This window comes from Sorex fumeus, unplaced genomic scaffold (assembly GCF_029834395.1).
Source record: "Sorex fumeus unplaced genomic scaffold, SorFum_2.1 ptg000006l, whole genome shotgun sequence".
NCBI lineage: Eukaryota > Metazoa > Chordata > Mammalia > Eulipotyphla > Soricidae > Sorex > Sorex fumeus.
In genome coordinates this window covers 16,225,165-16,252,516 of record NW_026606063.1, presented here as the reverse complement: position 1 = coordinate 16,252,516, position 27,352 = coordinate 16,225,165, and the positions used below count along the sequence as shown (strand labels likewise).

General features: G+C 39.7%; 1 protein-coding gene across 1 annotated transcript in view; it reads right to left on the bottom strand.

Moving 5' to 3' along the window:
- Positions 1-1,022: 1,022 nt before the first annotated feature.
- APOB (apolipoprotein B) overlaps positions 1,023-27,352 on the bottom strand; it is a 44,562-nt gene continuing 18,232 nt past the window's right edge. Inside the window, exons 16-29 of the mRNA XM_056126573.1 lie at positions 26,056-26,247; positions 25,262-25,429; positions 24,361-24,572; positions 21,209-21,391; positions 20,281-20,402; positions 17,823-18,039; positions 17,100-17,275; positions 16,770-16,957; positions 15,486-15,631; positions 13,355-13,728; positions 4,936-12,498; positions 4,447-4,561; positions 4,162-4,345; positions 1,023-3,091 (exon numbers count right to left, since the gene is read on the bottom strand). Coding sequence (XP_055982548.1) covers positions 1,991-3,091; positions 4,162-4,345; positions 4,447-4,561; positions 4,936-12,498; positions 13,355-13,728; positions 15,486-15,631; positions 16,770-16,957; positions 17,100-17,275; positions 17,823-18,039; positions 20,281-20,402; positions 21,209-21,391; positions 24,361-24,572; positions 25,262-25,429; positions 26,056-26,247 — 10,941 coding nt within the window. The 3' untranslated portion in view covers positions 1,023-1,990. The remainder of the gene's footprint in view (positions 3,092-4,161; positions 4,346-4,446; positions 4,562-4,935; positions 12,499-13,354; positions 13,729-15,485; positions 15,632-16,769; positions 16,958-17,099; positions 17,276-17,822; positions 18,040-20,280; positions 20,403-21,208; positions 21,392-24,360; positions 24,573-25,261; positions 25,430-26,055; positions 26,248-27,352) is intronic.

Below are 27,352 nucleotides of genomic sequence, written 5' to 3'. Positions count from 1 at the left end.
CATTGTGTAATTATAACACAAACAGGAAGGCTTGTAACTATATCTCATGGTGAATCAATAAAATTGAAAAAAAAAGGGCAGAGGTAGAAAGCAATTGGGTAAGAAATTTCTTTCTAAACAATGCTCATATTGTTGGGGATGGGTTTCATCTCTAACTTCCAGTTAAAAATTAGTTGGGGATGGGTTTAATCTCGAATTTGTAGGTCCTCCCCACCCCCAAATCATACCTTTCCTTTGCTATTCAGTGCACTGAAAATGAAAGTGGCAGCTAACATCCCTAAGAATACTAGCGAGAGCTCCTATGGTACAGGTTTTCTCTAGCTTTCTACCTAGAATTCAGTTCAGATGATTTTACTGGATGTTGCCATTATTTACAAAACAGTTTGAGGTGGGAAAATGTCACTGAAGGAGTTTTCTGGGGTTTAATTACATTGAGATTATTACATAGTAAATTCTGAGACATAAGAGCATAAAACATAAGAGCACATAAGAGCACCATTTATACTTGGTCCCAGAAATGTTAGTAATCCATGTCCCACCATTTTACACTTCCCTCCTTTGCCTTGACCTTCAGTGCTATTTCTAGAGTCCCTATTTTCAAAGGACTTCCTGGCCATTCCTTCTCCACACGTAGAAGGATGAGTGAAATTAAGGAGCTGCTGGCTTTACCCAGAGTTTAATGGAGAACTTTACTTGGCAAAAGCAGACTAGTGAGAAATCTAGTGTGGTACATGAAAACAAATATGATCCTTGGGTTCAAGTGATGTGAAAACCCTTTCAAGTAGCTTTACCTTCTCACTAGGAAAATATAATTTCTGAGATCAATTACATTTCTTTTTTTTAAAATTACATTTCTTTTAAAGTGGCAAAAGATTTCCTTCCTCAAAATCCTACCTTTGCTCTTTTACTCCATTACTCAGAAATGCAATGTGTGTTTCCAAGGTTTTTAAATATCAGACATTTGAATCAACACTTGTTTCATGATTGTTCGATACAAATGAGTCACATTAAGTGGCATGGTACACATTCAAAAATTCATTTATTTGTCCCTCCTTCTTCCAAGTTTAGCAAAATTATCACCAATTTCCTTTAGGTTGTAAACAACGCCCCTTCTCAGAGTTCAGAGCCCTACAGAGACCTGAGAACAGGTGCAGTTTATTTGTGTTTTTGCTTGTAGTCAGTTGGCTAATAATAGCTGGCTCAGTGCACCGTTCTATCAATGCGTGTGGTTTGAAAACTTTCCCTGTGATGTGAAAGTTCAATTGGATACAAGAATAAATGAGAATCACTATTAGCAATTTGAATGTGGTAGTAATTTTTCCCAGAGCACCCTTTATACAGGAGCTCATGTCATTGACTAAGACTATTTGTTGCTCTATGAGTAACTCTGTGTGACAGCTAAGAAACACGTAGTATATTTGAATGGACCAGTCAACAGCCTTAGAGACTTAGGAATGAATTATTTCATAATGATCAGATGGGTGATCTGAAAAATTCTCTTTTTTATATCGAAACTGCTAGTGACAATCAGACATTGTTTATTTAATTTCAGCAATCCAGTTTTTATTATTTCCCGAGCCCTGATAGAAAGCTCTGTAGTCTTCTCTTTCTTTTTTCCATCTAGACTTGCGAGGAAGAATGTCAATATATTCCTGTAACACTTCCTGCACAACTTGCTCAACTTGACTTGGTAATTAGGATGCAAAGTCTGTGTCATTGACAGTGCCACCAAATCGAATTTTGGAATTAGAATGGAAGATCTTATGGGTAGATGCTAGCATCTTGATTAGGTTGATGGTTTTTTCTTCAAGTTCATGATATTTAACCATCCAGATGACCATATGTGGATAAAAATATTCTTCACAATGGGGTTTTTTTGAACTCATGGTGTCACTGTAACTCTTGGGAAATTTCTTTCAGTTTGTGAAGAAGATTATTTTAGGTTTCAATATTTCTATATTTTGGGTTTGGAGGCCATTTCTGGTAGCACTCAGGGCTTAACCCTGGATCTGTGCTCAGGGGTCACTCTTGGTGATGCTCGGGGGACCATATTTGGTGCTGAGGATTGAACTGGGGTTGGTCTCATGTAAGGCAAGTGTCTTACTCCTTGTACTATATCTCTGGATCTATGAACAAGTTTATTAAATGTAAGGCACAGGTTTTCTTTCAGGGACTTAAAAATATATGGAATATGCTTGTTAAAGATCAAACCGATTTCCTGTGGGATAGAACTAATGAGAGAAGTGAATTTTTTCTCCTTTAAGTACTTAATTTTTCCTTCTATCTCTTGGAAAACATATTGTAAAAATCTCTGAAGATCACTTAGCATCTCTGTAGCCTTCCTAGATTGGAGATCGTTGAATACCTTTTGGATTCTTTGAGATAAATGTGTCAGTAGTTCCCCCCACTCCAATTTAATTTGTAGGAACTCAATTAGTTCAGATTTCACCATCAGGTCTTGGAAATAGGAAAATACTAATTTTAATCCACTAAGGATTTCTGAGTGTGCCCAGGATAGTACCTTCGCTACCTCCCTCATGGCCACGGTACAGAGTTCATCTCCAGTGTACATTCCACTTCTTCCTGGGATCTGGAATCTGGTGAACTTCAGGAAGTTGATGACTGACTCAATCACATAGTTGACTGTCACACTGTATTTCTGAGCAGCTCCTATTAAGCCATCATACAGTGTACTGTGGAGTCTCTGAAAATCAGCTTGACCTTCTAGAGCCAACAGATCCTGGTAGAGATTCTGTGTCTTGTCCTGCCACTGCTGGTAGATTCCAGTGGTACTTCTGGCTACTCTCTGGAGCCCAGTGTCAGCCTCATCAATCTGTCTCTTAGCAGAGTGGTAGGCCCACTCAGCAGTTTTTTGAAGGCTTCTTTTCACTTTTAAAGAAGCATCTCTTAGGTCTAATCCTGTGTAATTCTGGTGGTACCCATTGACACAGTCATAAAAGGCTCCTGTGGCCGTGGGCACTTTATCTTTTATAGAGCGTAGCAATTTGGAAGCTTCTTCCCAGTTAACCTTGATCTGAGAATTTTCAGATTCATGGTACCTGAATATGCTGAGTGTTTTATTTGGAGAAGACTAAAATCAGGGGAAAAAAAGGATTAAAATGAAAAGAGCATGTTATTATTTTTTCTGATTATATAATATCGAATTCTAAACCCTTATTCTGATTTATTATAAGTAAAAATCAGAGGATCTTTCATATTCTGAGGGGGAATTATTTCTCATATATCAGTTCATGTGTTTGTCTTTCCTATGGTTAAAAAGACCCATCATTGTTATAGTCTCTTTATCAGGTGCCTTAGGATAAAATAATGCATGGTATTTCCATAGTAACACTCAGTAACTTAAAGGCCTTCATCTGGGGAAGACTGAAGATTGGGAAAATAGGGGAAGATAAAAAGGAGGAAGACAGAGTGTAAGAGTCAACAAAAGACCACATTAGAGAAAGAAGTAGCACAAAAGGGAGGGCAGAAAGCCCATGTAGCAGAGTCTAGAGTACCAATTCTAGGAGTCATTCATTCTTAAGCTCAGGATAAGCCCTAGCAAGATAAAGAGATATTTTTCCTCTCCTTATGGAATCTTTGATTTATCCTTGGTAGGGCTTGTTAAAAGTGAAAGAGAAATGTAATTTCTGTCATGCAAAGAATTTTGAAGGCACAAATACTACAGAAATCACTATCTGAGAAACATACTTTGCATGTAGTAGACTGTCCATGATCAATAGTTCCCAGATTTATTGGTCTACCACCCCATTTTTAAGGAAAAATAAAACTCTACCTTTTTATTTTAAGTAAACAAACATAAATAGCCCCCCTCCCATTATACCTGAAGCTATTACCTATTATGGCTTTCCTTGAATCTTTACAGCACTTCTTGGGGTGAGGCAGAATCACCCACTTGGGAAATATTGATGACCTTCATCTTCCTTTTCCCCAAAGTATAAAATTATAATGGTAATAATTTCATGTGTTTACTGAATATTTAAAATCAATAAAAAACTCATGATACTTTCTGGAGAAGAGGTCCTCAGAGCAAAACTTCCACACGTGGCTTGGGTTTTAGCACTTCTGGTAAAGTTCTAAGAGAATATTTTGTACTAAATTAAATTTATCTGTCCAAATTTAACTTGCTCTTAGGGGACTCACCTGAGGCTGGTAATAGATGTGCCATTTTAATATATTGTTATTGTCATCCACATCCATAGTCACAGTGCCGATAGCTGGGGAGGCCACAGAGGAGGAAACACCATTTTCACCTGATTGGTAGCGCAGATGGAAATCTGTGAATGTTGGACTGGTGATGTCAAGGTGCACATCTACTATCCAATCCCTGAAAGCAGAAGAGCAGATGAACTGTCGTGAAAGGAATATGCAAATGGTCAACATCACAATGATTTGAAAAATGGTGGAGTGACCATCAAAGTTCCATACCCAAGTCCTTTATATTTGCTGTCTTCTTTATATTCTGCTCTGATGTCATGGTGGGCAAATGTCCCATTAGTCTGGCAGACTAATGCCCCATTTTCAATTCTGTGTGTTGCCACAACTGTATTAAGAGAATTTATATTTCATTAGATTAACAGCAATAGGATATAAACATTTTTCATTATTAAAAGGGAAAATTCTATCTTCACTAAATGCTTTATGTGAAATATGCATACCACAATTTAAAAGAATAGATAGGAAACATTACTGGCCCTAAAAGTATTACAGAAAAATATTTTCTTTCAAATTATCCTATTCAGATATCAGCCATTATTTTACAGGAGGCTTTGCACATATGATATTAACATGTCTTCTTCCTCTATGCTATAGAAAATAATTGCACCTCTAGTCCTATATATAAATACATAATTATTTCTTTATAACTCTGATTGAAAACATGTAACATCTAGAAGAGAAGTCAGAACATTTACTTACCATTTAGGTCATATTCCAGGAACTGAAGGCTTGAACTACAGGTGGACTCCAGGAATGTCTCAACATGGTCAACTTTGTTTTTTAAACCAGAACTCCAATTAGCAGTATATAAAGGAGAGGCCACAGTAAAACGTGCCGTAAGTGTTCCAAAGGAAGGAATAAAAATTCCAGCAGGTACAGAAAACTTAATGGGAGGAATTTCAATTGTTTGCTCAGGCATAATGGTGGTTGGCAACTCAAAGTCTGCAATCATCCTGGTTGCCTCATCTAGATCCCAGTTAATAATGCCAAATGAAATTCTTTTTGGAAGAGTGAACTTGGACATAGTTAACTGAGATTCAGGCACAGTGATTTCAAAAAAGGGAACCAAAGAGTCTTCTGGTTCAAAATATTTTGTTAACACATCAACTTTGGGAAATGTTAGTTTGGGTAATAGTGGTATGTTGAGGTCAAATGGAAGAGTACTTAGATTCTTGTAGATTTCAATTTGACTGAGTTTAAGTGTGTAGGAAGGAAACTGGAGGTTTGTAAATGGAATGTGAAATGTAGGTGTAACAAGAACTGAATTTAGGTTATTTTGTTTCAGTCCTGGTATAATGAACTTATTAACCAGTTCTTGAACAGGGAGAGAGAAAAGGTGGATATTGGGGGCTTTGTTGTACACAAGAGCAGTAGAAGTATGGAGATACTGTTTCCTATTAATGCTACTGCTTACATTAAGCTTTAGGAGGTCCCATAAGCTCTTATCATAAACTGGTAGGACAAAACCACTGAGGAAACCTAGGTATCCTTCTAAGGAACCTGCCATGCTAAGGCGCATCTCTTTTGGATCATTGGAAAGCTGTACATTGTTATATAAACGCCCAGAATGAACCTGGACCTCACTCTTCCAGTGGGCTTTCTGGTTCTGAGTGTCAGCCTTCAGGGACACTTCTTGAACAAGGGACTTGATATCAAGGAGAGAATTGGGCTGACTTGCACGGACCTGAACAAGGGTTGACATTTTCCATGGGGAGAGTTCTAGGGTGGCTTTGCTCGCATGATTTCCAGATGTTAAAAAGAGGTCCATAAGCTGCAACTGATTTTTTGCATTGTGTTCCCATATGGCATATATGCGTCGAAAAGTGGCTTCTCCAGCAAAAGTTTCATTTACTTCGAAGTTCAAGATACCATCAACTTTAGAAGTTCCTTGCAGCTTCACTGCCGATCGAGAACTCTTGGAATTTAAATAAGTGCTGAACTCACTGGCAATAGTTCCTGAATATTCCCGTGAAAGGATTGACCCATTGATATCTCCTTTGGTAGATGACTCAATGGAAAAGTAAGAAGTAGGATTTTCTAATTGGAACTTGTGGCCAACTGTCCCAATAGCAGTAGAGTACAGATGGGGGGAATTGAAATTATACTGTAATTTAATGAATGAAGAGATGGCATGTTTTGACTTAGAATTTCCATTAAGTTCTTGTGTAAAATTCATTCTCAAAATTGGAAGATGGATTTTTGCAGTTGTTGCTACTGATACTTCCAGGTTTTTCTTGGCTAAGCTAATGGTACTATCGTGCTTGCCTTCAACATATTCATTACTTAGAGAGAAAGCTGTGGCTAATTTCAAACCTCTTTTTCTGGTCAAACTTGAGGTGCCCTCTAATTTGTACTGCAGTGCATCAAAGACAGAAGAAGAGGATGTTATGACATGAGCAACAATATCTGATTGGTTATAAAGTCCAGCATTGGCATTCAGTGTAATAACACTCGATTTAAAGGAAAAGTCATATGTAATATTTCCCAGGGCTGGAATGAAAATATTCTTTGGGATACTCAATTCTGAAAGGGAAAGCTCAAGAAACTTAGGGACACGAAGGGTTGGTAGTTCTGGAAATGGCAGGACTAAAGTATATGAGGGCACCAAGAAGCCAGAACCCAGGATAGTGAAGTTGGGGGTGTTGATTTCTTTTGGGATTACATAACCCAATGGAAACATCTCTACTGTGAAGGGAGATGCTTCAATATTGACCACAGGAATGGTATAGCCTGGAATTTGAAAGGTCCTTGATTGTTTGGTGATAGATTTTTCAACCTTATACTCATCATATTTAACTTTTGCTTCATTATAGGATTCAATAACAAAAACAAATGCCTTCTCTCTGATTTTCTCAACTTGCCTGATAAAGGAATTGATATGATGATTAAAAACCACATCAAACATAGCCAAAGGAAGTGAGATGGGATACATGTCTTTGTTTTTCTTATACTGAGTCTTTACACTTAAGTCAAATGATTGCTTTGTTGTTTTCAAAAATTTCTTCAAGCCTGTTTTTTCCCATATGGAGAAATTTTTCACCTGTGGAGTTTTGAGCATTGTATAAGGTAGAGTCATTTCAGGAATTGTTAAAGGAATATTTAAGAAATCCAAGTTAGCTTCACCATTCATTCCTATGTGGGCATCTATGCTGTTCTCATTATTTCCAGCAGAAAAATTTTGATTATATTTGTATTGATTAAATCTGGCACTTGCTTGCCAACTTGCTTGCTGAGCAGTAGGATTCAGAAACAGAGCATAATTATTCAGAAAGTCAATCTTCCCTGTTAATTTCAATGGAAAACTCACTTTCAAGTTCCCTTCATTATTTGTGGAGGCAGTCATCTCAAATGGTCGTGCTGAAAAGAAAAGGGAATTTTTCAAAGTTCCGCTCACTTTTCCATTTAAATGAGCATCATGATTGCCGGTCATGGCTGCTTTTCCTTCTCCAAGTAACACCGTGCCTTTGACAGTTAGAACACTGCGTCCCACGTGCTGGGATTCAACTTGTGACTGTATTTCAAACTGAGAAAAGTTAAGGAACGTGCATTCATAGCTCAGACTTTGGTTTACTTTGAGGTGTTTGCTACTGATCTCATTTGATAATTCGAAGGAAGTGACGGGTCCTTCCAAAGTGAAACTGATTTGTGTTCCTTGTGTTCCTTCATCGGAGAATCGGGGACAGGCCCACTTCCATGACCCTGTCCCAGAAGTTGTCCATTCTATATGTCCAACTTCCAACAGGGTCTTGATTTCATTACGCAGGTCAGCCTGACTGGAGAATTCCAGGTTGGGGAAGTTCAGTTTGTGGGAGTACTTCGTGCTGCTGTTCAGGGTGAGCTGGTTGTTAATCTTCAGCAGCAGACCATTTCTGAACTCCAATGTATTTTTGTCTGTGTGCAAAGCAGCCACCGTGTTTGATTTCCCCTTAAGAACATTTCCCCCAAATTGCACTTCACAGTCATGCTCTGTTTTCAGGTACTTGTTGGAGAACCTCGCAAATTCCTTCAGAACCAATGGATTGATCTTTGGGTCTAAAAGTTGGGCATTTGCTTGAAAGTGAAAATTGAGAAGTTCGAATTGGGACACTCCTTTGCCAGTGATGGAAGCTGCTATCTCTGAGTTGTTCACTGAAGAAGTTATATTCTGAATGTTAGCATTTAAGTCTAATGTGAAAAGCGGTGACTTGATTTTCAAAGTGCTGTAGAGCTTGCCAAAAGCAGGCACTTCAATTCTGTGGGAGAGTTGAGGAAGCTGGAATTCCGGGATGTGAAATTCTGGGACTTGATAATCTCTTAGGTGAAGATTTGGGATTATGAATTCTGGAACTCTGAATTCAGGTAAAGTTATATTTGGCAGAGTGATGCAATCAAGAATGATGTCCACTCCCTTTAGATCTCTCAGGTAAACTTCTGGAACCGGCCACTGCAACTCACTGCTCAGCATTTGGTCAATGGTTCTGATGATCTTTATTTTTATTTCTACCAAATCAATTGTAAAAGAAGGGACATGGAAGGTGCGGAGGACAGTAAATTCTGGTGTGGAAAACTTGGATGGGATTTTTATCTCTTTCAATTTTTTGATGTTTATCTGAAATGATGGAATCCTCAGGTCTGTCAGGGGGACTATGAAGGCAGGGGTCTGATACGTAGCTTCATGAAGGGCACGGAGACTTACTTCAAAGGCAGGCATGGTCCCAAAGGTGGTCTGAATTTCAGGAACAGTGAATCCTTGTTCGACCAATGCTTTCATGTTTTCAGCCCAGCTGCCAATAGAATACTGCTCTGCAAAGTCAGTGAGGTTCTTAGCAGCAAGACACCACCAGTCAATAATGTAAGTTACAACGGTGTTATACAACTGGCCTACCAGAGACAGGTATCGCTGAACTTCCTTCTGAATGTCCATCTGATATATCCGGTCTCGTACATCTTCTAGAGTCTCCTGGAATTTTTCCTGCATGTAAATCAAATAGACTGAACTTAAAGACTCTTTTAACCAATCAAAGAAAAATGTTATTTTGGTGTTCTTCAGGTTCTCCAGATAGAGTGAGAGTGTAGCCTTCAGATCCTCTGCAAGCAGTGTCAGTGCCTTTGCTTTCTGTGGAAGTTCCAGAGCCTGGATTTCATCATTGATTCTCTGGGTCACCTCACGGATTTTACTATTGGCTTCTTCTATAAACTGGTGGTAATCAAATGACTTTAATTTCTTTAGCAACGTGGCGAGGAATCTGTTTACTTCTTCAGTGAAATTTTTAAAGGACAATGCTTTAAGCTTCTGGGTAGTATCATCAATAAATCTAACCAGCTTCTCAAAGTGGACTTTTATCTCAACTTGCTGTAAAGCATTGCTTAGTTTCTGAACAGTCTCTTTCAACTTATACTGATGGCACAACTCTATTAATTTATATATTAAGACCTGGGTATGTCTATCAATTTCAAAAGACTTAATTAGCTTATGGAACATGACTCTGAAAGCATTAATTTTCTCAGTTACTTTAGAACCTTCAATAAGACTTTTTACACGGTATTTGATATGTTCAATGATTTCCTTTATTTTTTGAAATGGAATTGTAGTTCTCAACCAATCCCAAAGTACTCTGACATCAACAGTCTCAATATATTGTTTTAACTTTTCAGAAAAATGCTGGATGTCTATATTTTGAATCTGTGTCTTGAATTGTTGCAATTTGTTTTGTATCTGGATTCTGATTTGATACTTAGTATCCATAGTTTGAACCCAAGATGCAATGCTATTTCCAATTTTATTTAAATCAATCTTTTCAATAAAAAGATATATGTCATTAATTACTTTTATGAAATTTACTTTGATATGATAATGTTCATCAAGAATTTTTAATTTTTCAATGATTTGATCAATAATCTTAGCAATAGTGATTTTTAAATCATGTAAGTCATAATTATCTTTAATATACTGATCAAGTTGTATCACATATGTTTGTAGTTGAAATAGTATTTCATTAAGGTTGATTTTGGCATTATTCAATGCGATTTTTAGATCATTTTCTGTAATTCCATAATTTTTTGTGAAAACAGCTAGTTTCTCCTTGGCTTGTGAAACATGCTGCTCCCAGTTGGATGCATCCATGTAATCATTAACTTGCTGTGGGAGTTTGATCATAGCTTCTCTGTATTGCCTCATGAATTGATCAATATTGGTCTGTTTCAATTGTCTCTGAATGGTTTCTAGTGCAGTTATCATTGCTATTCGATTCTTCTCGAAATATTCTGGCATGTCTTTTAAAAATGGGATATTGATAGTGTGAACATCTAGGTTCTTATCATACTTTACAGAAGCCACAATAGCAAATTCCTGGGGCTGGTCAGTAGCATCCCGTAGCTCTAAAGCATCAACTACATTGACAGGTTCCTTGAGTAAAAATGGCACTTCAATGGGTGAATCGAGCATGGTGAAGTCAACTAGGGTTTGTCCATTAAACCCAGCACCAACTTTGTCTTTAGTATTGTAAACATCAATGTCCTGGCTGTATTCATTTCTGTTCAATTGAGTCTTGAATTTCCAGGTGCTTGTCTGCTCAGCCAGAGTGAGCAGCACACTGACTTTGTGATCAAGAGCAGTGCTGGTACTCTTCCCAGACACATGATGGTGACTTGTGGAACCTTTGTAATCATGAGTCAAAGTCAGGGCCAGAGGTTCTGCTTTGAAGAGGAATTTGTTATACAGCTTCCCAGTGTGATTTCCCCAGAGGACCAGTTTGCCATCACCATTTGTGTGGGCACTGATAGTCATTTTAAATGGGGCCATTGCAGAATGGAAAACATTGCTGAAATGCAGTGCTTCTGAATTATAGTTGGTACTGGTATCCAGGGCGAAAGCCAGACCAGCAAGTTCTGTGCTGAACTGATGGCTAAACACTGTATCATCCATCTTTGCTTCCGTGTTTGCATTATAATTTGCCAATAAGTCAGCATAGGAAATGCTGTAGGTATGTTTTACTTCATTATTTTGGTAGGCTCCTCTTACAAACCCACTCATACTCAGTTTTAGGGGTTCTAGCCGTAGTTTTCCACGGTTGGTCAAATTCAGAGCACTGAATTTTAAATCATTGTTTAAAGAAGTTATAAGAGAAAGGGGCTGGAGCTGTAAATTAAAATTTTGTTTATAAAACTTGTCAGAGCTGTAAATATTATCAAGCTTTGAGGAGAAGTCCAGTGATAGCCCTGCAATATTCAATTTGTTGGAATGGTCAAGTTTCATTTCAGCAAATGAGCCCATCATGTCATTTGAAAGCTTGAGTCCTTCTCGGTTAATTTTGAAACTGAAAACATTTTTGCTGTCCACATCCAGAATCATGGCCTGATAAATGCTTCCCAGTGAGATCTCTGTTAGAGCAGCTTTCCCGTCTAGATTGAACATTGCGTTGTGTTCCCGGTAGCGTCCATTTGCTGTTAGTTTCATAGATGCCCCAGAGAGACTAAGGGCTGCATTCATTTCATTCTCCAGAACTAGGGGACTAAACATCACATTGGTAATTGCGCTGCTAGATATTCCATCTTGGCCAATTTTTAGTGTTGCCTTGTGAGCACCCCGGTGAACTGTGCCAGTGCCCAAGATGTCAGCATTCAATTCAAGGCCTTGTGAAGTTAGTGACCCAGAAAGCAGGGTGAAGAATCTTAGTAACTTGTAAGCAGCCTGATATTCAGAACGTAGCAGTACATTCTTTTTAGAGAAGGCGAGATCCACTTTGTTGGAAGTGACAAGGCCCTCATATTTTCCACTGGTGTCAGAGTTCACAGTAAGCTCATAGTTTTCATATTTCAGGGATGCGCTATTTTTAAGAAGTCCATCTTGAAGATCTGAGGTGGAGGTGAGGGTGAAGAGTCCATCTTTGTAGAGTCCTGTCATGTGGTTGTTGCCCTGGATGTAGGTGGAGTTAAACTTCAGATTGGACTCTCCATTGATCTGGCCTGTGGTAGGATCCCTTTGATAAGTCAGGCCATATTCTCCATTTCCATAGAATGAAGAGACTCTGAACTGTCCATCAATCTTGACTTCCTTGATGTACAAGTGTTGTTTCTTTTTTGAGTCCAAATTTACTGAAGCAGACATTTGTGGTCCCCAGGCACTAGATGCAGAGAATCGCAGCAAACATTTTGAGGCTGGGTTGTTTCCAAGTTTTGCTACATGACTGAATTTGACATTTGAATCCAGAAATTTGTGGTGTAGAGACCCATCACATGCCAACGTCACTGTATCCTTGTGGTCATAGGTTGCTTCTCCAGATCCTATCATAAAAATGAAAACATATTTGTTAAATGAAGTAATATATTTTCAGAGCAATTTATACTTTGGAAATATTTTGGTAACAGAGTCCTACTGAGTTGGGTCAGCTTCTTTTTTTTTGCACCAGTGAAATGGGTTTATTCAGAAACAATAACCATTAAAGCAGTTAAAAAGCACACTTTTAGGAGCCAGACCAATAATCAATAATACAGTGGGTAGGGCATTTGCCTTGCACATGGCCAACCAGGTTTCGATCCCCTGCACTCCATATGATCCCCCAAGCCTTCCAGGAGTGATCTCTGAGTGAAGAGCAAGGAGTAGGCCCTGAGCACTATCGGGTGTGCCCCCCCATAACAAACAAACAAACCAACCAACAAACAAACAAGCAAGACCACACTTATACTGTGAAACAGAGCACACATATTCAATCTGGGTCAGTTTTGCAACAGTCTCCTCAATCATAACACAAACACCTAGTCTTATAACAAAAGACTGAACAATGCGCCATGGTTCAGTGCATTCAGGATACCTTCCCTGTTGTTTTCTGCTTTCGGTTGGCTCCCTTGTCAAATACTTGTGCTAGACCTTCTGCTCATGAAATATGCCTATTATCTATTACCAAACCTCTTTTTAATACTATAATAACTTGTCTTTCTGTTTGCTCTCCTACTTTCTGGGAAAAAGCTTGATGTATTTAATATACCTGTTTAATACATATTTTTATTGGTTGACCAAATGGGTAGATTGCCAACAGCATGGAAAATATATAAGAAAGAGCAGAACTTTTCTCATCCTAGGGGTGAATATTGCAATCAGTATGTACAATGCCCATGTACCCTTCTCCCAAGCTTGACTCACCTTGCACACTATAAGACAACAGGTCCACTACAGACGTGGCCTTAATGTGGTACTGGGATTGAAGGCTCAAGTGGTCTTTGCTGGTGTTACCACCAGTGTAGGAGGCAGACCAGTTGTACAAGTTGCTGTAGATATTGGTGGAGAGGTCCAAGACACCTAAAAGAGGTATCCGAAGCTGGTACAACTTGGGAATGGTGAAGGTGGGTATTTGGTACTCTTGAGGTGGCATGTAGACTCCCACAGACTTGAAGTTGAGGGCTGGTGTTCGAATAGTCTCTAACATCTTCAGATCTTTGGAGGATTTGCCACCAAAAGGCAGAGGAATGTCAATTTTCATGCTGTTCTTGTTCAAGGTGTATTTGACCCGGCCATCACTGAAAGGAACAATAGACATATTCCCACAGTTATACATGCCTTCTGGCATTCTGGCATTCTAAGCAAGTGTGTATACTTCTTTAGATATTTTCTCCATTGAGTTTTATATATCTGGAATTTCTTTGCTTTTAGTTATACTAATCAAACTCAAGTCCATTCAAAACTATTTGATGAACTATTAGCTACTTAATGCCATTCCACCTAAGTCATAGTTAAATAACGGTTAAATAATTTTGTTCTTATAGTGATAAGTCCCTCTCACCTATCTCAAAGAATATGCTTATCTCAAAGAACATGTCATGATTTTTCTTATATAATTAGTACTTATTTTCTTATTTGTCAGTATCTACAAAGTGTCTTACTTGGAGGATGGATTACACCTTTTCTGGTTGTAAAAATATTTTAAATGTGCCTGCTATAATATTTTGCATTCAGGGGACACTGGATAAATATTTGCTAACCTGAACTGAGGTAACAATATATAGAAAAAACCCATAGATATGGCAGTCAGTATCCACAGATGGGGGCAAAGTTAATAAATTTGCCTCTCTAAATCCCAGTAATTTTAGTCAGATAGTACAGTTATCAGTGTCCTTTCTGACGACTTCATGGAGGGAACATTGGATTACAAATGAGAAAAAGACATCTAAAAGCATCTTGCAATCTTTTCAGAACTTCACAGGCACCATGGTGATTATAATCCAAGAATAGAGTAGAATGTCTTAATTTAAGTGTTGTCAGCAAATAACTGTTCATTACTCCAGCAGGGAGTGGCTGCTGCCTATCAGCCCCCTGACATGTAGTAAGGAAGGCTTGAGAAGACCCTTCCCATTGTATGGTTCCCTTCCCTGTCTTTTCCACACAGCAGCAAAAAGACAGAGTAGTGAAGGAAGAGATTTCTGGGTTTGTTGAAGCTGCCACTTCCCACTTTTCTCCTCAATAGTCCATGGAGGTGCTCCAGAACACATTAGCTTCCACAGGCATGGGCTCTGTTTCACTCGTGTGCTAGCAAAGACCTAGTACAGTGGGTAGGGCAAAAAATTTGCCTTGCATGCAGCTAACCTCCTGGATTCAATCCCCGGCATCTCATATGGTCCCCTGAATACCACCAGGAGTAATTCCTGAGTGCAGAGTCAGGAGTAACCCCTGAGCATCGCCAGATGTGACCCCCAGAACACACACACAAAATTCTTATTCTATAAAGAAGAATTTTATGTGTGTTTCTATAAATAAAGAAGCAGACCAAGCAGTCTGGAATTTGACTCATCCATGAGGATGAGGCCACATGGCTGAAGTAAAATGTTTTTTCAGAAAGTTGCTCTCATGCAATGCTCCATGGTTCAGTGCAACAGCAAACCTACAGAGAATGAGTCCTTTAGTCACTACAGCTATGAGTAAATCTCAGTTCTGTGCAAAGGGAGGATTGGCTGAAAATGGAGAAAAAGAGGATGGTGTTCCAATTCAGATGGCACTGAGTAAAATATCATTGGATGAAAGTACCAGGACTCCTCAATGATTTTATTCTGTTCTTTCTGGCTGGATTGGCATTCACATTCTGATGGCATACTTAATAATGTGGAAATGCCATAGTGTTTATGCTATAGTTATGAATCTCTTTTAAATGCTTAAATTATTTCTCATAAAATGTAAGTTAAAAACAAAATGTCTGATCTGAACCACGCCAAGTTAAATCTTCCATTTATTTTGCATGGATCAAGGCAGTTTTCTAACTTTCTTTTTCTTCTTTTTTTTTTACCTTTTCAAGAAGAGATTTTCTGGGAGGTGGATGTCTGGCAAACCCATGTTCTGGAGGTACAACTCTTTCAGGCTGCTGAGGTGATCCTGCATATTCTGGGTATAAGGAAGATTCTTGGATATTCTCTGAAGCAGTGTGTGTGTTTCCTACAAATAAGAAAAGGTTTTAGAGCAATGGGCATGAATGGATCATCAAACTACAATTGACATTTGGTGATAATCCCTATTTTACATGTAGGATGATGTCCTAAAGATGATAAACAAATCACAGAAATTTATAAATTTGAATGGTCAGCCATTGATCATCTCCTGTGTTCTCAAAAAGAAATATACAATTGTCCTTCATGCCCTACTGAGGTCATGAGTTGCCCCCCATGAGTGGCTCTCTGGCACGGCCATGGCTGCAGAAGCACAAGGACTTAATGCAGAGCCTGGCAGCTTGTGGCAGAAAAGTGAATGGACTATGCATTGATCCATGGCACCATGCCTGCCTGGGAGAGAAAGGGTGTTGCTCCCTTCCACCTTTTGCACTCTGGACAGCAAGATGACAGCCGCCTCGGAGCTTTTTGGAAAGCCAGGTATGAGCTGGTGGTGACGGGGCAACTGAAACCTCATGGGAAGGGTGGCGTTCCCAGCTCATCCTTCACACCTTACCGAGGTCACAAATTGCCCCCCACGAGCGGCTCTCCGGCATGGTCATGGCTCCAGAGCCACAGAAACCAATCTCATAATTATCTGTCTCTTGGCAGAAATACTTCCAGGCTTAATAAGTAAAATATCAGAAATCCAAAATCATATGGCCGCAATAGCGGCCGCGCAACATCATTTGGTTCTTGTAACCAGCTGTAGAAAACAAATTATTTCAAACCAGCTGTAGAAAACAAATTATTTCAAACCAGCTGTAGAAAACAAATTATTTCACAAAGCCTTTTCAGCAGGTCTGACTTTGGGGTGTAAACTCTAAACAATAGTGGTACATCTTTTGTCAAAACAATGAATCTAATCAAAGTTAAAAAAAAAGAGAGAAATATACACTATAACCAAACTCTCATTTAGTGTGGTGGTGAACTATCCTTTTGATATCTCAGGCACAAACACCTCTTCCACGGAGCAGGATTCATTTGATATTTATTTCACACAGCTTTGTGTAGCTGGTTAACTCTGCCTGCATGCACATTTCTTTTCTCCTATCCATCTTTGAATGTTCTCCTTCACCTAACTCAGGATTGAGGGTGTAATTAGCACTTAGAACCATGTATTTAATGACTGACTGATTTGTACTTACAACTATTAATTTAGAACCCATGTGCCGGAAAGTCATGTCAGTTTGAGGAACTCTCTGATCTAAGACACCACTGGCATACATTTGCAAGCTTTTAGGATAATCAGAGAGGTCCACAGGGAAATTGGAAGCTGCTTTTTTGGTATCCACGTTGGTGCCTGCGTTCCATTCAAATTCAAGCTTCTCTTCATCTGAAAATGAACATGTGAAATGATAATCAGTGGAATCAGATCAGCTACACCCCCCTTGTCCCCAGCTCTGGCTCAGTCCTCTCGACTGAGAGTCAAGTCCACAGAGCCCTGAGAAATATCCCCAGGGAGAAGAGGTACAGACCATAGCGCCAGGCCACCTTCTTGGAGACTGTTGAGCCGTAGGCTGTAGCAGATGAGTCAATTTGCAGGAGTAGTTTTGTGGGGGACCACAGGGTGTGGATCTCACTTCTGGCTTCTGCTTGCAAGCGAGGTATAGAAATAACACCTTTGATTTTGCCTTCTTCCTTCCTATTACAGCTATTGAAAAGAAAAACCAATGGACATCAACATCTTGGTTCATCCCACGGATTAAATGCAAGTACCACGTGTATTGATAAAAAGTGATACACAAATGATTCACAGAAGTGACCTTACATTAAATTCATTATGTCCTAGAGTTAGTAATAGCACAAATTTAGGTCTTTCCAGGGGAATACAGGTGAAATAGAGGGTTTCAAAAGCTTTTTATACTCTTCTCTACCAATTACTACCTCTATAGCTTTTATTTAATCCTGAGCCAACATTTCCATATCCAGAAAATGGGGGAAACCCATACACATCTTGTAATTTATTCTGAGAAATTATTATTTTTTTAAGCACACAGCACCATGCTGGAGGTAAAGTATATGCTAAGTGTACATCAGAAAATATTACTGGGCCTATAAGAGGGTCATACTGTTGAGGGCTCTCTCTCCCTCTGTCCCTGAGTTGGTCTTTACCCTGGTCCAGTCAACTCTGAATTGTAAAGGACCTACAGCCCAAGTCATCAATCATCCACAGACCAGCAGTTACCCCATTTCCTTACCTGAGGTGGCCGATGAGAGTGATCTCAGTGATTTTCTTGTTCTGCATGTCCAGAGTGAGCTTGTAAGACTTCAGTTTCTCAGAGGATTCATCACTTACTCTGAGGATTGTCCCAAGGTTGACATTAAAATCTGGAATTTCAACTTCACTGGACAGAGTGGTCTTTTGCCGGTTATATCTGAATGTCACAAAAATGCCATTTTCCTGCAGGTTTGAGACTGTACAAGAGAGTTAGGAATATATACTCAGATGCTATACTTAGAAAAGTAGAAAAGGAAGTGAATAGAGGATTTAATGACCCATGGTACTTATGCTAGGACAAGACAGAAGTTTACCTTAAACTCCTGACCTAGTGATGCTCATGCATTTGTATACCTGCAAATATTTATTGATGGCCAACTGAATCCCTCTCTTCATATAATTTACTTTTGAGTGCTGGGAGATGTACAGAGAATAAATAAATCCATGATTTATGCCATATGGTGATATATATTGTGAAGTAAACCTGAGAATATGATAGAGGATAGGAAGGGAGAGAAGAGGGCTTGCGCAGGTGTAGTGTTTAGAGAAGTTCTGATGAGGAGTGGGGCTTAAAGGCTGAGAGTTGAATGGTGACAGGGCCTGAGCCATGCTGCTCTGTGTGGGCATGCATGTGCGTCACATGTGTGAGTGTATATGTGTATGTGCATGCGTGTGCAAATGCATGTGTGTGCATGTGCACATTTTTCCAGCAAAGGTAATTGGAAATGCAAAGAACCTGAGGAAGACAACAGCATATCCAGAAGCCAGAGGGTTTAGGGTTCTAGTGAGTTGGGCAGATATGAGATATTTACATTGGTCTCCATGTAGGCGTCCATCCATGCTCTTCACCACCCATGCTCTTACTGGTTCTCCACACTTTCTGTCTTTACAAGATTCCTGATTTCCTTCCATTCTCAGACTAGATATAATTTGATATCTTCTGTAAATTTTTTTTGCTTTTTTGGGGCATCACACCTGGTGATGCACAGGGGTTACTCCTGGCTTTGCACTCAGGAACTACTCCTGGTGGTGCTGGAGGATTATATAGGGTGCTGGGGATTGAACCCAGGTCAGCCGCATGCAAGGCAAACACCCTACCTACTCTTCTATCACTTTAGCTCTCTTCTGTAAAATTGCATAGAAAATTTCCTCAGCAGGTACATGCTTTCTTCAGTATATTTTTGTGATACACTATTTCTTCATAGATAAGTTTTCTAAAATGACATTTTTTCCAGTAAAAATTTGTTCCCCCAGTACCACTTCTTTTATAACCTATGACAGTTCCATTTTCCAGTAGTTCAGGTCAAGATGAAGAGTTATCTGTGATCTTAATATAAATCTTTTCTTATATATATCTTCCACTGTACCAGAAAACCCTGTTACCACCAAATTTTATCTTCAAAATATCACCAGAATCAGGGACCAGAGCAATAGTGCAGTGGGTAGGGCACTTGCCTTCCACACAGCTGACCTGGGTTTGATCCCTGGCACCCTATGTGGTATCCCAAGTCCCCTCCAGGAGACATCCCTGAGCACAGAGCCAGGAGTAAGTCCTGAGCACAGCCAGGTGTGTCTGAAACCATGCCTTCTCCAAAAATAAATCACTAGAATCTGATTCTCAGCCCTAGAACCTTTAGCCTAAATTACTGCCACAACTTCCATTTCAATTTCTATATATTTGTTCTTCTAAGTTTTTCCTCAACATATATATCACATAAAAAAGTATCTGGAATCTTCTTTTCTTTATCACAAGCAAAACCTATACAGGAAATACCTGCCACAAGAAAAGCAAGACTATCCTTTCCTACTCACCCTCACGCCATAATTTTTCTCCATAATCTTGTTGCTTTAGTTATTTTCTTCAGCCTGTTCAGGGACTAGTAAGAACTTGAGATCCTGTATTTTAGGCAGACATTTCTCTGTTAGTCTCCATTTATGACATCCTTCCTGGTGTTCCTTCTCGAAGGAAACTGGCTGCCTTTCTTTTCTCCAAACATGGCAGCCATGTGTCAGTCCATGACATTTGTACCAACCGAGTGCTCAGCCTAAAACATTGTTTTCCTATGCTTTTTGTCCTCCTACCTCCTTCATGTTCCTTCCTTTATCAGTGAGACTTTGGCTGAGCATTTTCATTGGCGCAACCTTTCTCCTTTCTTCCCCAGCTTTTCACCCCACTATTGATGATATTTCCTCAACTCCTCTCCTCTTCTCTGACAGAACCAATGCGATATTCAGAATACTCACTTCTTTGATTGTTTAAGTCTCTACCCTAAATAGAAACCCCATGAGGGTAGAGATTTTCTAGACTCTTGGGATAGGTCTGACACTTATTAGGCAGGTAGTGGATATCTGTTAAATATATTTAACTATATTTTTCATGTGAGGACCAGAAAACATGGACCAGAAAACAGACATGGAGGAAACCTCTGGATACTTGCCTTCTGCCTGAGTTACAAGCTTAAGTGTGTCCACCAAGGCTTCACCTTCCCTTTGGAGTTCATAGGTTGCACTGGCAGAGTACTGTCGGACCATTCCCGTTGGCTTCAGTTCCAGGACAAAACTAGAGACATGAAAGTGTGTACAGGGCATAAGGTTAGAGACAGTAAAGAAGATAAGGACTCTCAATGCCCCCAGACATTTCTGCCACAATTATGGACCTTGTTTTAACTTTATCTCTTGTCCTTACTAACAAAGATCTTGAAAATCACTTCTAATCCCTCTATAAGCCCAACTCAGGGCGGATGGCAGAATTTTCAGGTACTTTTGATAAACAGAGCAGGAGCCGGGCAGTTGTCTCAAGCAATGGAATTGGAGGTGGGGTTGAAAGAGAGGAAGTTCTTAAGCTTGATAAGGGCTTTTAACCTATCAGTGGTATCCTGGAAAGGTCAGAACCGTGTGTACCAAAGTCAAGAAACATGGATGTTGAGCTGGGAGAAACCACTATCAGGGCCATGATCTGCTCATGTAATGGAGAAAGAGGGGGCACTACAAAGAGGGGGCATTACTTTTTAAAGGAATGTTTCTATGTGGGAATGGGTGCAGCGCTCTGGAGACAATACGATAGAACCACCTTAATTTGATTTTTTTTTAACTAAAGCCATTAGAGGTTCTGGCTTTTCACATGTTGCACTGTCCCTCTTTCCTACAAATGGAAAATCCAGTTTTAGACTCAAAGATTAGGCAGGAGTAGGAGCAATGCTCAATTAGATAGTCATTATCTTAAATAATTCCCCAGAAGATGATAGATTCCCTTTCATCCCAAGGCAGATGATGCAGACCTACAACACAACACCCTTTGCCTGCTAGATGGCCCTTTAGTAGGAGATGAGTAGATGAGATTCTGGTAAGACACTGAGTTTCTCTAACCTGGTATCTCTGGTTAGTGGATAGTCAAGGGCAGAATCTGTAGAACTGGTGTTGGAGTAATCACCCTGAATGCAGTAATTCAGGCCAGGGAAAAATGGCTTGCAAGTTGACCAGGACTCTTTGTTAAACACGAGAGATGGAATTGCTTCAGTTTTGGTGGTTGAAACAAAGTGCAAGGTGTTACTGTAGAAGAAAGATGGAATTATGGGCATAAGAAACCATTATTAACAGTACTGTAAGCCACAGAATATCAATCAACAAAAAGATAAAGAAATAAAAAAGAATAAAAACAAACTCAAGTTTCCTTCAAGTCATGAATAGAAATGACTTGTTATTTCTTTTATAATTCCAGATGACACTTACTCTCAAAGTACAAAGCCCCCCTCACTTTGCCCATACTGTTTCTTTCTCCTCTGTCCAAACTTACCTCAAATTCTTTGATTTACTTAGAAATGAAAAACTTAATAACAACGTGGCTGTTACCAAAAATCTTACACTTCAGATATTGTACTAAATTCTTTCCACAGCTATCCTACAACACTAGGTATCAAGAGTCTCGTTTTGCAAAGAAAACAGTAGCCCGGCAATTGGTCTCTGTGTCCTGAACTCAGGAGCTTTCTTGTTGGGTCAAGGTAAGAGGGACCTGATCTGTTTCTCTTGAAATTTATCCATCTCCTCTAATTTTTTCACTGTCAGTAAGCATAGCAAAGTCTCTTTCCTACACACATGCACACACACAGTCCCTCAGAATTTGTCTGCTTTTTGCAATCTCCACTTCCAACATGTTTCTCACGGAGCTTCCCTATGACTACCACTTCCCATGGCACTCCAGAAATGTGTTCAGAAGCATCTTCACTCACTTTCTGCTCTTAACTCAACATTTTTAGGATTTGTTTTCAAGATTCTCTGGGAGTACTAAGTATCGTTTCTCATTTAAGGTATATTTGAAGTCTATGACTTTTCTAACATCTGAAAAGATGGATGGTATTTTCCTCCATAAACATTTAAAGAATGAATCAGAACAAGTTCAACCATATCTTGGTTTCACCCAAGGGTGATTTTCTCAGTACTGTTTCCTTATCTGTGTGGGTGTGGGGCAACACCAAGTGGTTTAAAGTGGTACTCTGGGGCTACCCCTGGCTTCATATATCCCTGGTGGTGCTTGGGGGCCATGCAGTGCTGAGTATTGAATATGGGATCCTGCAAAACAGTGAGAACTAGTGGTGGAGGGATGGGTATTGGAACAGTGTGTGACTGAAACCTAATCATGAGCAGTTTTGTAAGGGTCTGTCTCTCAGTGATTCAATAAAACAATTTTTTTAAAATGGAGAAAGAAAAAAAGAAACAAAGTGTGTACTCTAACCCTCTGAGCTATCTTCCAAGCACTGTTTCCTTATTTTGGGGTGTCTTAAGTCCAAGCTTTGCTGGTGGACTGGGCCCTAAGAACAGATTGACTTTTATGGCTGTGATTCTCCTTCTATCTTTCTTTCCTTCCTTCTCTCTCTTTGAAACTTTTCCCTCTCCCCCTTTGCACGTTTTTCTATATTTTTATCTTTCTTCCCTAAGTCGTCTTATACACCACTTGTTATTTGACCTCAACAACCTGATTCATCGCTCAAATTTATAGTACAAGCCTCTACCAAGCTCTGACCCAATGGCCCAAGTACCAGCTGGACAATTCTAATTGATCGTTGATAGGATTTCCAATGCAGCTTATCTCATACTGAATTTCTCACCTTTCTTACAACCTCTACTCTCAGTAGTCCTTATTTCTATAAAGAACTCAGAAATAAGTCACCTCCCTTTCCACTTTCTTCTTCAACACCCTCCATATTCTCTATGCCACCATGTCTGCGTATTTCTACCTTCCTAAGAACTCCAGAACGTACTCAACTTCTCTCTACAACACAACCCTCCTCTGGGTGGTCCACTGTCTTCTTTTCCCAGACTGTTCACTATTAGCAAGAAAAATAGTGAGTAAGGAAATGATTCTTTTTCAAGCTGGAGTCCTTTCCATCCACGTTCTACTCTGGGCCCAAGTATTTCTTTAAACATGAACCTTATTCTGTTTATGATCCCATTAAAACTCTTTGGCCTTCATAAGAGTTCAGATTCCTGTTCCTGACAGCGAGCCCTGTTGGCCTCTAATGCCATCTCTCACCATGTTCCCTGAGAACTTCACGTTTCGCATTTCCAGATCTAACTTTTTCTACCTCAGGTCATTTGTACATACTTTTCTCTTTGCCCAGAAACATTCATTCCTTTCTCTTTTTCCTGGATACCCTGATACAATCTTCATATATCAGTTCAGATGTCACTTTTATTTTCAGAAGGTTTTTCCCCATCGCTTTTTTTAAAGATAAACAAGTTCCTAGCCCTCAAACACTTTCTCTAACTTAGTAATCAATCACTTTATAGTTACAGTGTTCTTCAGCATATGTCCTTCCTGTTTATGGTCACCTCAAGAAAGTCACGGGTCTTTTATTGTATCATTCAACATTGAAAACCAAGGGAGATTAATGTTTGAGGTTATCATCGAAAACCTAGCTCTCAATATCAGGCTGCATCTCATAGCATACAATTAAGACTTTACATTTTATCACTTAATTAGCTACCAAAAAAATCAGTACATCTTCCGGTCTTTTTCCTGGGAAATATGTTTAGTTCTCAAGGCTGATTTCTCTAGAGCTAATGTTTCATCAGTCTCAAGAAAGACAAATAATTATGAAACCTTTAAAACCTAACAACAAGCAATTAATTAGTGGCTCTTAAGTTTCACTGTAGTAAAATGTAGAAAGGTATAGAAATTATTTAGTGAGTCTTAGCCTGGTTAAAAATACATAATCCAGGGGCTGGAGTAATAGCATAGTGGATAGGGCATATGCCTTACAAGCAGCTGGCCCGGGTTCGATTCCCAGCATCCCATATGGTCCCCTGAACACCGCCAGAAGTAATTCCTGAGTGCAATTTCAGGAGTAACTCCTGCACATTACCGGGAATTACCCCAAAAAGAAAAAAAATTACATAATCCAGGAACTTCTTCCCTTGCCCACCTCGCCACCAAGGAGACCCGGATGAGCTCAGTCAGTGTTGCACAGAGAGACTCACTTTTTTCCTCACACTGGCTTGTTAGATACAGTCAAAGGAGTTACCTGAAACTGAATAGCCGGATAGGTTTCTCCGGGGAAGGAATGATGAACTTCAGCTGCTTGGCTTTCAAGGCAACTCTTGCCTCCAGGCCCGACTCATGGAAAAAGTTGGTGTTTCTTTGGACCCCACTCACAGCAAATTCTGGAAGGATGATGCCCATACTTGTCACAAACTCCAAAGACACAGAGGGCTTGGCCACCAGTTCCATCTGCATCTAAAAGTCAGGAAAAGGCTTACTCGACTTCATGAAATACCCCTGGAAGTCATATATTCATCCTCCTTCCCAGCCCTGAGAGACTCTCTCTGGACAGTTTACATCTTGGGGAACATTATTATTACTTGTTTGGAGGAAGGAAAGCTAAGGTGTCTGATTTCCAGAGTTGGGGTACGTGGATCACTAAGTCTAAGAAGTATTCAAGTGAACTTTAAGCAGCACAGGAGATAAAGATGACAGGGATCCTCATTTTATTACTTTCTTTTGAGTAAAAATGTTTGTGGTTTTTGGGCCACATCCTGGCAAGAAATAAAGGCTTAATATTATTCTTATTCATATGCTCAGGGTTTATTCCTGATTCTGTGTGCAGAGATAACTCCTGGTAGTGCTACAGGTAACCCAGTGTTGTGCTGGGGGTCAAACCAGGTGCATATCAAGTGCCTTAAACCCCACGCTATCTCTCCAACCTGGATTCTTCTGTTATTGAGAGAATAGCTGATGTATCACTTGACTGCCTCATCCAATGGACTTAACAAGCTGGCATATCCTAATAGGACCCTTGATTTTTTCATCAACATGAAGGAGATCACTACAATGATGATTGGCTTTGTTTTGATCTGGAAACATGTTTTACAATGGCATAAGAAGTCCTATCAAGGAGGAAAAGAATAGCTTAAGTAGAGTCTTACATTGGCAACTTCCAGTCTGAACCCGGCCTTGACTCCGGGAGTGATGATGCCAGAGGAAGACACATGTAGTTGTAATCCAAGTCCAGTGGGAAGTTCAAAGGCATTGTCCATGAAGATGTAGTGAAGAAACAAGTCATTCCTAGACCCTTTCCTTAGAGTCTCTCCAATCTGTACAACCAAGAAGAAGAGTAACTAAATCTTGAAGCCAGTTTTATGAATTCTACTTCCCACACATGGGAAAATGATTCTTCTTTGCCCACAAAGGAAAGGACTAGTCTATTTTGAGTCTAAATATTCTAAGATAAATAGTGGTTGATTTCTATAAATTAGCATGAAAATACTTGCCCTGGATAGATATAAGTAAATGGATGACTCAGAAGGCACTTGGAAATTGGGAGGCCTCAGAGCCAAATGACTTTAAGGTATAATTTAATTCTGGCATCTCAGAGTTTAAAGAGTGGATTACAGTGTGCCATTTAATCCTAATCATCGTATTATTTCAGTATTAAAAAAGAAGAACCTGTAGGATAGTCAGTGGGAGACAGATTTAGCATTATTTTCCAGATGAAAAATTGAAGACTCCTGAGAAGTACACCTATATATATAGCTGCTTTCTAAATATTGTCAATCTGTGCAATCCAAGAATCTTCACTAAAATCAAGGTCAACTTGCTTGTTTGAAGGAAGTACATGCCTTTTCTCTGGTTTATACTATCAAGATTGTAAGGAACTCTGGGAAGTCAGATAGAAGCATGAGCAAGTCTTCTTGCCCTCTGATGGGGGTGACCCACTCACCATCTGGGGGATCTTCCGCAGAGAATCAACACTGTTCAGCAGTAACCTTCCCAGGAGCTGCAGCTCACGGAGTCTCACAAAACCAAGTTCCTCTCCCAAGATCTGGAGGTAGGCCCTGGCTTCAGGGAATTCTTTGGATTGCAAATCCTTGATCAGATTCTGAACATTGAGCATAATTCCTTTGACCATGTCCTAGAATTTTAATAGCAAAATATCTAGTGAGTTACAGTCCTATCAAACACTTCAGATTCCTGACATGGAGCATGTCCACTGCACCCATGAGAGAACAGTACTGACACAAAAGGGAGAGATGTGGGCTCCTCTCTTATACTGAAAGACAGTCAGCAACTCCAGAGTGAGCTGAACAGGGTATGGTCTTACCAGGGAGGATGCTGCTTCTACACTTTCTCAGCTTGGATAGTGTAGGCATAGTCTGGGATGCAAGGAGTCCTCAAACTCCCATAATGTAGTGACTGAGACAAACTGGCTGGAAATTTGAAAAATAACTAATCCTTGAAAGTTCTTTTTATAGAAAATAATTCCATAGCCTGAGGTAAAGGTCACTGTCACTGTCCTCCCGTTGTTCGTATGGGGGCAAAAAAGAGGGAAGACAGGCCTAAGACAGATCCAAGGCCATTAGCATGTGTCAGGAGGAGATGAGCAAACTAGAAGATGGGGGTGGGGCCACCTGTGAGTGTCTGGGAGTGTCTTATCACCCTCCTTCTCAGGTGGAACTGTGCATACAAATAACCTGAGGATCTTATTAAAATATAAGTTCTGACGACCTGGAGGATGGCTCAAAGAGTTGGATTACATGCTCTGTAGGTGAAAGGTCCCAGTTAAGTTCTGGAACTGAATGGCTTCCTGAACACTACTGGGGTAGCCTTACTGGCCCCTTTGCCCTGGGCTGAGTAGTATCATACCGCTGGGCTGAGCACAGAACTTTCAGGTCCATGTAGACTGGCCAATTATCACTTGACAATATGCCAGGCCCTTAATCAATACTGGGGAGTTTCCCCCCAAAGCAGAATAAATAAATAAATGATTCTCACTTAACAAAGTCCAGGATGCTCAGGGACCCTAATTTATAATGTTTCATATGATGCCAGTGACTGGATCTACCAAACTTTGGGTATCAAAAAAATTAAAGAATGAGTAGCTCCCAATGATACAATTTATTCTCTACTTATTTTTGATTTTTCCTTCAGGCCACACCTCACAGTTTTTGGGTCTTACTCCTGACTCTGTACTCAGGGATCACTCTTGGTGGGACTTGGGAGGCCGTATGTGGTTTCAA